At 42.1% G+C, this 11,600-nt stretch overlaps 1 protein-coding gene across 4 annotated transcripts; it reads left to right on the top strand.

Annotated features, from left to right (window-relative positions):
• The first annotated feature begins 3,236 nt into the window (after window positions 1-3,236).
• On the top strand, window positions 3,237-10,845 carry LOC123714999 (sorting nexin-25). Of its 4 annotated transcripts, none has more exons than XM_045669749.1 (16): window positions 3,237-3,702; window positions 3,776-4,083; window positions 4,266-4,438; window positions 4,663-4,849; window positions 5,217-5,463; window positions 5,716-5,925; window positions 6,001-6,172; window positions 6,245-6,585; window positions 6,658-6,786; window positions 6,857-6,997; window positions 7,072-7,202; window positions 7,291-7,427; window positions 7,499-7,646; window positions 8,284-8,417; window positions 8,495-8,643; window positions 10,402-10,845. In XM_045669749.1, exons 1-16 carry the CDS (start codon window positions 3,472-3,474, stop codon window positions 10,492-10,494), a joined length of 2,931 nt encoding a protein of 976 aa, XP_045525705.1. In that variant the 5' UTR covers window positions 3,237-3,471; the 3' UTR covers window positions 10,495-10,845. The 4 variants fall into 4 exon arrangements, with proteins under 4 accessions (XP_045525705.1, XP_045525706.1, XP_045525708.1 ...); XM_045669750.1 differs by having other exon boundaries at window positions 7,294-7,427; XM_045669752.1 differs by lacking the exon at window positions 10,402-10,845 and having other exon boundaries at window positions 8,231-8,417; window positions 8,495-8,655.
• Window positions 10,846-11,600: the final 755 nt, after the last annotated feature.

The following is an 11,600-nucleotide window of genomic DNA, read 5'->3' on the forward strand; positions in this document are numbered from 1 at the left end:
GAATCGTTCGGTTGGTGAAAAAATTGATAATCGACTTGATGTGTGGCGTTGTATTTTGGCGCGCTGACACTGTAGGCATACTTTTGCCCACTTGCCGACGTCTGCGTTCATTGAGGGCCAAAAGTAACGTTGCGTAATTAATTTTCTCGTAGTCTTGATTCCAGGGTGGCTAACGTTATGTACTGCGTTGAATGCGGTACGTCGGTATTCTTCTGGTAGGTACGGACGTAACTGTGAGGTTGAAGTTTCGCAGTGTAATTTGATATTTGAGACGGGCAGGTTGACTTTCTTGAAACATAAGTTGCTCTGTAGACTGAGTGCTTTAATGGTATCGCTATCGCGCTCTTGAGCTTCTGCAAGTAGATTGTAGTCGATCGGCGATGGACAGGTGATTGCTTCGACACGTGATAATGCATCTGCGGCTGCATTTTGAGATCCACTAACGTGTCGTATATCAGTGGTAAATTCGCTGATATAAAGTAGCTGTCGGGTGCGTCTCGGTGATTCGCTGTTTGTATTTGTTTTTGTGTAAGCGAAAGTTAGCGGCTTGTGGTCGGTGAATATTATTATTTCTCGTCCTTCGAACATTTTGCGGAAATGTTTGACAGCCATGTAGATGGCGAGTAGCTCTCGATCGTAGGTACTGTAGCGAGTCTGTGCATCGGTGAATTTCTTCGAGAAATAGCCGAGTGGTTGCCATGAGTTGTTGATAAATTGATTGAGTGCGGCACCAGCTGTTTTGTCGCTAGCGTCGCTGAATATAGCAAGTGTCGCCTGGTGAGACGGATGAGCAAGTAAAGCGGCGTTTTTTATGCTCTCTTTACATGCTTCATAAGCTTGCGTTGATTCAGTGGTCCAGTCGATCTTAGTTTTGTCACGCTTTTTGACGTTGTGCAGGTAGGTATTTAACGGCGCTTGAATGGTGGCGGCATCTTTGATATTTTCACGGTAGAAGTTTATCATACCGAGAAAACGTCGTAGTTCTTCTACGGTTTGTGGTTTTGGAAAATCTGTAATAGCTTGTACCTTCTCTTGGGGTGGCTGTATTCCTTCCGCTGTGACTTGGTGACCGAGGAATTTCACAGTTGGCTGGCCGAAAACACATTTTGATGGGTTGATGGTGATGCCGTATTCTTCTAGTCGCTGTAATACGATGCGTAGATGTTTTCGGTGCTCTTCCTCGTCGATTGATGCTATGAGTAGATCATCAACGAAAGGAAATACGAAGTCGAGTTCGCGCAGTACTTCGTGAATAAAGCGTTGGAAAGTCTGTCCGGCGTTCTTTAGACCAGGACACATGCGCGGAAACTCGAAAAGACCAAAAGGTGTGATGATAGCGGTTTTCTCCACATCTTGCTCGCTGACTGGCAGTTGTTGGTACGCGCGATTGAGGTCAAGTGTGGAGAAAATTTTCTTCCCTGCGAGTTGGTATGTAAAGTCACGTATGCGTGGTATGGGATACCGATCGGGCTTGGTTATGGCGTTGAGCCTTCGGTAATCGCCACACACGCGTAGGTCTCCATTCTTCTTTGGCACGACGTGAAGAGGTGATGCCCAAGGGCTTTTGCTTGGTCTGCATAACCCTTGATCGATCATGTTTTGGAATTCCTTCCTGACCATTTCGTAACGATGCGGTGCAATGGGGCGTGGCTTGCAGTGAAGGGGCGGTCCATTTGTTTCAATGAAGTGTTCAACGGAATGTTTGGGACTAAGCTTCATTGAAGTGATTCTGGTTGTGCCTGGGAAATCTGCTAGTATGCTGTGGTAATTTTGCTCAATGTCAATACTACGAACTGTAGGTATGTCTGCAGTACTGAGTTGAGCGTTTGTTACCAGCTTTGTTTTCCCGTCGATCAATCTTCGGTTTTTTACATCGACAATGAGGTGGTGGTGCTGCAAGAAATCTGCTCCCAGGATTGCCTTAGACACATCTGCTACGACGAATTTCCATGTATATGGTCTTCGGAGGTTAAGATCGAGTTGGAGTGACTTCTCTCCGTATGTTGGAATGACCGTGTTGTTGGCGGCGTAGAGTTGAAATGGCAGTGGTTTTTCGCGTGAGCCTTTTGCCTTTGGTAGCACGGAGATATTGGCTCCTGTGTCGACCAAAAAGGTAAGTTTCGTTACCCTGTCGGTAACGAAAAGGCGGTGTGATGATTCGGTAACGCCGGTTCCCGCCGCGGCCAGCGTTACTTTTAGTTTTCCGACTGATTTATGGGCTTGAAACATGGGCATGGTGGTGTGCATTTCTTCGCGTCCATACCGTAGCGATGATGGTAATAGCAGTACGGCATTGGAGATTTTTTCCGGCTTCGATCTTCCATCTGCGACTCTCGTCGGTTTTCGTTGCGCTTTGTTGATGCATTCCGCGAGCGTGATTGTGAATGGTAGCGAGAACGACTGTTGCGGTAGTTGTCGCGTGGTTGTACTCGTAGCTCGGCAACTTCCAAAGACAACCTTCTTATTTCACCGATGAGGGTGTCGATGGTTGGTTGTTCTGGAATTGGCACACGGAGTGACAGTGAGATACCGGAGACTTCTTGGCTCGACGGATGTGATGAAACTTGACGCTCTGCACCGGAATTTTCTGTGTTCGTCATCTTCAATTTTCTTGGTGTTCTTCTCGGGGTCACCACTTTAGGGTAGTTTTGGTTTAGGTTGGTTAGTCCTTATTTGGTTAAAATAGAACTTCCTAATAATTCGTTGAGAAGAGGTGAAGATGGAATGTGTTTAATTTTTAAAAACTGTAGATTTATATACAAAAATTATCCTACCTGGCCACTAGTGGTAAACATGTGGTACCAAGATGCGAAGGGTGCGTAGACAATAAAATCGAGGCGCGGCAAAAAGTTGTCCTAACGGTAACGCAATTAACTGTTCTTTTCAGAACGAATTATTGTTTCATGACGACACGTACTAATCACCTACACCATCATGGCGTCGCTTATTGTATCCCAACTCACACCTTATAGGCCTAGGCTACTAGACTGTCGACACGTGCTGTCATTTTCATACAAATTTAGTTTTCGACTTTCTACATACACTACTGTTAAGCCATCTTGTCTAGACTTGGCATTCGCATGAGAGTGACAACGACTTTAAGGTACAATAGACAATTAATCTTCCGCTACAGATCATAGTTCTCATTTCAAATACCATAATCTGTGCCAAAAATGTCAAGACTTGGAAAAAATAAATCGTTATTAAAATAAATATTAAATATTTTAAGTTTTAACTTCTATAATCAATTTAAAAATTATAATTATTGTTTTAGTGAATCATTAAAGTAGATGTAGTGCTGATTTAAATATTTACTGAGAAAAAAGTAACACTTCACAGTTCACTGGCTCACTTATATTTTTATTTTATATTGTTATTTTTATAATAACAAAATGAATCTTTGCACTACCTTCAAAAAGAAATAAATACAATTTAAAGCGTCCTCATGAATGTTAAACCAGGCAAATAATAATGTCTGAGCGAAGATTTTATGTTGTGCTTCCCTTATGCATCTTACTGTTTTGGTGCTTTCCTTTAATATGGAATTTAACTTACTTCATTTTATTTAGTACCACACTTATTGTGACTATATTTACGTTTACTTTTTTTGGTCATATCTCACTGTCGTCACCACACCAAACGTCGCTATTTTTATTTAATAGTATAGAAAAAAAATCTCGCGTGCTAGAGAGTGCAATAAAAGTATGTATGCGATTTCTTAATTGTATTTTGTGATTAAAAAATCTTTAATTATCGAATTAAAAATGTGTTTAAGGATGAAAAAAATGCTTGGAGTTATACCAATAAAAAGCCACATTTACCAATTATATTTGGAAGAACAGTGGATAGTCAGCTGCAACAGTTACTGGACTATTTTTTAAGAGATTTTGTCACTCAATGGATAAAAGAGCTGACTCACAAGCCAGAACCAATAATTGAAAAGTTTAAGGTGCATGTTTGGGGCGCTATTCAAAATATATATGAAAGATTGTTAAGAATAGATGCTGAAAAATTGTTAGCCAATGACATGGTCACAAAAGTCACACAACACTTTGAAAGAATAAGGATTTCTACAAGTTGTGCGTACGTAAACTTGGTCTCCTATAAATTCTCTTTCATTGCACTTTACAACAGTTTGTAGATCTATACCTTTATTCTAGTAAAATATAATATAAATAGTTTTTAAGATAATTATTTTTAAAGCTGTGAAACAAATATAAACCTCATTATTTAAATTCAGTCATCTTTAACTTAAATAATTTCAGAATGGAACTTAATCAACCTCCAGTGTTCGCTTTAATGCCACATTTGATGTCTTTGGATACAGAATTACACTATCTACGACAAATAAGTGAAATGATGGTTATGTATTTGATGCCACGCTGTTACTCTTTGACACCAGGTTCACATTTACTCCGAGAAGTATTGGCTTGTAAAAGTTAGTAGAAATTAATTTATTATTAAATCTCATCTCAGTTATTATTGGTATTTGTACTGACAATCAAACATAATAATAAACAATTGTAATTTTTATAATTATTTCATCTTATACTGGATATTAAAGCTCTATGTTATTAATGTTGATTTGCTTAGGAGCAAAGTTGTATCTTATGAATACTAAAATTCTCTAAATAAAATAATAATAAATGAAAATTATTATAGTTCTACAACCCGCTATTGACATCATCACAGACCCAGATTATATAAACCAAAAGATAATACAATATCTGGAGGCTCAAAAGGAAGTGGACGCAATGCATGTTAGGACCCACGAATATGCTAAGACATTTGAGGATTATATTCGCTTAATCAATAGCTGTAATAATGTGGACACACTCAAGCGCTTACGGTATTTATTTCATAACTATGTTTATTAGACTCTAAAATTTGTCATATATGCCTTCATAACAAGCAGCTATTTTACAAGAGATTTAATTGGATTATTTTTCAATAAGAATTCACTGATTTTGATTAAACACCTTCTTTAATACCTTAATAGCTAAAATAAAATTGGATAAATGCTTCATTTGTGAAGGTTTTCTTACTAGCGTCATTTGATTATACGCATAAAATTAAAAAACAACCTCCTCAGATCTTATTAACTAGGTTGAAAGTTGAAACTGTAGGGAATTAGTTAATTGTGACATAAATTTGTGTTAGTGGTGAGTGGTAATAAATTGTTAGTTGTAAAGTGAAATTCATCGTAATCATTTTAGATATGACATAGTGACTCAAATTATGCAAGCGACCACTTTGCAAAACATCAAACGGGCAAAAGGCGTCGACATCGAGGTGATCGAGAAGAGTGGCAACTTGAACAACGTCAGTCGACAGCAAGTGGCAGATGCGAAGAAACTAAAAAGATACATCGATCAGTTATCTATTGCGAAGGCCGACTGCGAAGACGCTCTAAAAAGGCACGGCTGGGATGGAGCGTTTCCAGTTCTCGAGTCTGACGTCAACGTGAGTAATTTGACTATATTTATTTTTTAAAACTATCGGTTTAAGGGAAAACTTGATTTAATCGTATTTAATTTTAGAGATTATTTCAACCTAAAACAACAATTCAAGAAGCCAGCGTTAGTATTTAGTTACGCTATAAAGTGCTTTTCTTCATTAAGAACTCGTGTCTAAATACACCTTTTTAAATAATGTCCTCATCTGTCTCGTTTCATCGGCAATTAAAGACAGCAAATAAAGAATATTTCTTTTCAGACAATGCCCTTGCATAAGATCATGGAGAGCGTCGCCGGCAGAAAGTATCTGGCGATGTTCTTAGAGACTCTGTGTTCCCAAGGTCTGGTGGGCTTTTGGTCTGCCGTCGAAGAGCTGCGCCACAGCCACAGGCACAACTGGCACCAGCTGGGCGCCGAGATCTTCTACACCTACATCAGGTCACCCACGGCCGAAATTAAAGTCGATAAGGTGAAGTTAATTATTCCGCCTCGAATTAGATTGTGCGCTCACGGATACATACATCGTTCACGTGTTTACATGCAGGAGACCAGAAAGAGGATGGAATCCTTCCTCCTCGGGGACACGGGACCGGAAGTGTTCTACGAAGTGCGGGACTCGGTGGTGGACACGATTCAGGACAAGTACTACCACTCGTTCCTGCTCAGCGACCACTATAGCGCTCTCCTCGCGGAGCTGGCCACGGAGGAGGACAAGGGTGAGTGTTCATCGCGTCGTTTGATGGTCTAGTTCGCTCTGTGGATGTAACTGAAGCCCTGTCGACGATCAGACACGGGCGCGGCGGCCTCCGGGGTCGAAGAGCGCGAGGAAGGCGAAGGGCTTTCGCCGGGCGCCGGAGGGACCGAGGGAGGCGCGGGAGCCCATCTCGCGGAGCACTCCACCTACGCCAGGAGGAAGCTGGACCGGCTGCACGAGAGACACAGCAACAAGACGCAAGCGTTGGCCGCGTTGCGAGCCTCTCTGAAACCCGAGTCGCCCGCCCTGACGATGCTGGCGAACGAAGTGGAGAAGCTGGCCGGGGAGCAGATGCGCCTCGAGGCACACTTGGCCCGGACCGACACATGGGCGGAACATCTGGGCAGCTGGCGGGCCACGGTGCACAGCGCTGAGGTGTCGTATGCTCCCTCTACTCGTGCGATGCCTCCTCTCGAGCGATAGATTAAGTTTGTTTACCCGTCGCAGCTGCTGGACGAGTCCAAGCCCCCGCAGTTCGTGGTGGTGGTGCACATGGCGCAAAGCGAGGCCGAGGAGGAGAAGCCGCAGCACATCTGCTCGGGGTGGGTGCTGCTGAAGACTCTCGCCGAGTTCCAGGTTCGCTAGCGCTCTGTGTATCGAATCGCTTTCGAAGGCCGTTCCCTTCATTCCGCGCCTTCTTTTCCAGGAACTGCATCGCAAGCTGAGGCCCATGTGTTCGGAATTAAAGAATCTCGAGTTGCCTTCGAATTCATTTAAATTTATTTTCGGGAAAAACGACAAAAACTCGCTGGAGAAGGCCAAACTTTTGATACAGAAATATTTAGAGGTACGCCGTTGGATGTTTTCCTACGAAATAAAAGGAGTTTGGAAAACTTTTTAGTTATCGTTTGTCGTTTTCAGTTTATCCTAGAAGACGATAGATTAAATCAGTCCGAAGCCGTGTACACCTTCTTGAACCCGAGCTCCGAGCACCTGAAGAGGGGCGACCTTCCCAAGAAAAACAAGTTCTCCTTCTCGACATTATTCAAAAGGTAAAGCTCGCCGACGAACATTGCTCACCGACGATCGGCCTTCACGATCGCGTGAGCGGAGTCGGGCCTCACGAGAACGTCTGTGCAGCAGCAGCGCCGAGGCGCCGAGTCGTTCCTCCTGCGAGAGGGAAGCGTTTCCGGCGTCGGCGGACGAGGACGACATCTCCTCGTACTTGGACGGGAACGGCGAGCTCGCCCGGCACCAGACGAACGGCTCCGTGAGAGGTGAGCGGGGTCCCGACAGATGCTCGACGAGGCGTTTGACGATCCGCGTGTGACCGACTCTCGTCCTCCAGCGGGGCCGGGGGGCGAGGAGCGGGACGGCGTGGCCGAGCCCCTTTACGCCCTGCTGAGCGAAGTGTTCGACGCGAGAGGAGTCTTCAAGTGGCTCCGGAAGACCCTCGTCTCCTTCGTGCAGATCACCTACGGACGGACCATCAACAGGTGAGCGGAGGGAACGGGTCGATCTCTCGTTCATCTCGCGAGCTGTTTCGAGATGACACGTTCCCAACAACCCAACCTAACGGTTACGAGAAGAATAAAAATAATAACGGGAAAGTAGTGCGTTTGAGCAGATTACGACAAGAATTAACTGTTGTAGGTGATTTAACCCTTCTGGGTTATTTCTTTAGCGAAGCTCTTCTCATGAAATATCAAAATATTGATGTATATTAATGTAATAATAATTACGATCTGGTAGTGTCAATCCCATCTCCGTGCCCAAACGGTCCATTCGAGTTTAACTCTTATACACTATTCATGATCGAGATGAATACGGTGCGGATTCGGTGCGTTGTGATTTACTGATTGAGCGTGATTTATGAATTTATAGATTTAGGTCGTATCAGTTTACGCGATGTTCACGTTTATCTCGGAATATAGTCTTTTGTCCGCTCCAATGGTCAATCGAATATTAACTTGTGTACCTTGAATCACATTTATCGAACCGTTGAGAAATTTAGAATCGAAAAACATTGAAAATAACTCTAGAGATTAGGAAGTTGTACGTACAACTACCAAACATTTAGTATTCGCGTGAACCGAAGACGAAGCGTCGACGTGAACGAGCGAACTGTCTCAGGCAAATTAAGGAGACAATCTCGTGGTTGTTCTCGGAGCAAATGCTGCACTACTACATCAGCGCGGCGCTCAAGTCCTGGTGGCCGGGAGGCGAGCTGTCCGAGACCACCTTCGACAGGAATGTCATGGACAAAGGTAAACTTGAATTACTATTTTTTATTTATATTTATGCTTTAACGGTTTTGTGAATGGCGGTCTGTGACTCCGCACAGAGCACAGCCGCACCGTGGCCCTCCAGCTGCTGAGCGAGAGCGTCGTCAGCGGGCTGTCCTCTCTGGTGGGCGCCCACGCGGCGGCCAGGGGCGCCCATCGCCTCTTCCTGGTGCTGCAAGATGCGACGCACAACAGGCAGCTCTTCTACGTGAGTGTCGCATCTCCTTAGTAAGAGACGACGTGGTGGGCTTGCATTATCATCATGATTAACAATAGAATAAGTGTCATCGAATAACACAATTGCGAAGGAAAGTAAGCGAGTGACGAAAGACCGACGAACACCACCGCCAATATGCCGTATTTCAACTTCCTTCCCGAGGAGACTGACGCGTTCCGCGGCCAAGTTTCGGAGTACGACATTGCCTGAAAACAAATATTATCTTAATTCTTAAAAAGTTTTGTCAGTTTACAGCAATTATTTAACATAGAAATATCCAAAATGCCACACTAACCGTGTTTCGTACATTTGGATGATTCTCAACTAGGATCGATGCGTCGCCAAGAAGACTCTCTGCAACCACAAAGTCACATTAATCTCACGCGCTACACGTGTATCGGGACGAGCAGACCGCGTTAGCGAACATTACCACTGCTATCGACTCCAATAGAATTGATTTCTTCCAACTCTCCGCTTCTTATAACAATGCTTCCGTAATTTTCGTTATATCTGTACATTTGTTTCGCCAAGATTTTTCTCTTGTTTTGTCTTTTGACCTCGTTTAGGAAGAGAAATGCTCGTGAGCGCTGACAAGACTGCAACATTCAATTGACTCGACTAGATTTGCGATTCGGAATTATTTCGAAAATTTGTGGAAATGTGTTTGGTAGTTATCGATCTTAGGTAGGTATCAACTTAATAGATAAATTTAGATTAACAATTCGCTGTGTGACTGTCGTTTGTGGACTTTCTGTTCATTTATCACTGGCTCGCACGATGAAGGAATGCAACGCGAAGAAACTAGCACGTCTCACCTAAAAACGGTTAATCCTACTTGCCTATTAGAATAATAAATGATAACCAAACAGATCCAGAAACCCGAGGCCCAGATCTGAAAGGGTTTACTGCTGTTTTTCTATCAATTCAAATTATATGGTAGGATTTTAGGTAAATCTAATATATATAAATTATTGCATATTGTAAAATGTTGTATTTCTACTTATACCAATCGTATTGTATTTAAAAAAAATATATATTTCGATTTTTTGTAATGGTGTCAATGACAATATTTTGTATGTATTTGCTGACAAATCATTAATTATAAATGGACTTAAAAATAGGCCGTAGTCCACGTCTTGAAATAATACGGAAACAGACCGTTGTGATTTGAAATGAATTTATAATAATGGACCAAATCGGGATGGAGATGAGCCAAACGTACGATGCTTCCGGACAAACCCCACGCAATTTTGTTCTGCTATTTCCATGAGGCCTACAAAAATAGTTTCATTAAGTAAGAGGAAATTAATACGAACCCTGTCAGTGATACAAAAGTAAAATCTTCCATCTTCGTTGATATAGTGCATTAAATATCTACCAAAGGAATACGTCATCTTATCATTTCGTTCGGGAATCCTCCTCATCACCAGCTCGAGAAGCTCGTTAAAGTTTCCATCGCACGTTGCAAATTGTTCTACAACGACTTTGTCACAGACGACAGCACTGAACAGAATCGACATTCTCATAACATATAATATGTTGTTTAAATATCTCGCGAACTCGAACACGTGTGCTCCCACTTCGAGATTCGTCCGTGAAAGCATTCCTCCGCAAACTTTGATAGTCTTAAATTAGCCGCCGAGACGATTCGCTCCATCGAGCCCGTCACGTCAATACCTGATCTCGAGTCGAGCACAATGTTAATTAATTAACTGTTGGAAGCTAGAAGAAATTAATGTATATTTCTAGGAGCTCTTCGAGCTGGTTCTTCTCGAGGTGTTCCCCGAGCTGAAGCGCTACCACACTACCTCTTCGATCGAAGCCAAAGCGTTCCGACAATAGTTAAGGCGAAATCATTTGCGTCAATAAACGCTTGATCTCATCTCGTGACTTCGAACATTTCATATTATTTTTATATATTTTATTGAGAGTTTTATTTTTTATTTAAACTCGGATTACTTTTAGAAACATTCCATAGATGTAGTGGCAGATAGAGGCTGTAGTCTGTATATTTATTGGTGTATCGTGTACCGTGACTGTATCACTAGTATCGTTATATTTGTGATTTGCCACTTGTTAGACACTATCTCTGTATACTAGTTTCTCATTGATTTGTTGACAATTCAGGCCTCGACGAGTACCTGACTGTTGTTTTATATTTATGTAAGCACTAAAACGATGCAAAATTTGGGATCAAGTTTGTTTTCTTTGTCGTGCAAACGTTCGTGGATTTTGTTTCAGCATCACTTTCGAAAGAGAGTCAAACAAATGTTAGGAACGCCCTAGACTTACTATATTTATTTTTGTATGACGATTGTTATTTTACTACTTGTACTCTTGTATACTATTGTAAATAATCGTATTATGTATACCTCATTACTTTAAGGTGGTAAATGGCCTAGTCGACAATATTTTCCACTATTTATTTTGAAAAACTAAATCACTCTCGTCTCGTCTCGTGTGACGAGTCGTGGCCTCCAAAACGAGAAGCGGCGACATGGGGCGAATAATGATTTAGTTTTTATGAATAAGATCTGTTTCAAACGTGATTTCATATTTTTTTTAAATATCGACATAGACATCGAATATATATACATTTTGAAGCTTCGACATTGAATAATACTTGTTTGGACAGACCTTGTACCGACGCGATTGATTATATTAATAATTTGAATTGAGTGAGGACGCAGTGTTCACTTAAAGACCTCGCTATAAATATTGAAGCACAATGCTATTTGTAATGTATCGAGTCGAAAGCCGTTTCGTTTAGAGTAGAACTAAAAAATAATATCTTGAGAACATCGCGATGGTTTTCGCCATGTATGTATGTATTTACTCAATTTTGACGACCTGGGGCTATATTAACTGTTGAAGTTGTTTAGGTGTATGAGACGTGTTCGTTGTTCATGTCTGTCTGTAACATAGAATGTTCAATAAAAATGTCTTGA

Source organism: Pieris brassicae, chromosome 10 (genome assembly GCF_905147105.1).
Source record: "Pieris brassicae chromosome 10, ilPieBrab1.1, whole genome shotgun sequence".
NCBI lineage: Eukaryota > Metazoa > Arthropoda > Insecta > Lepidoptera > Pieridae > Pieris > Pieris brassicae.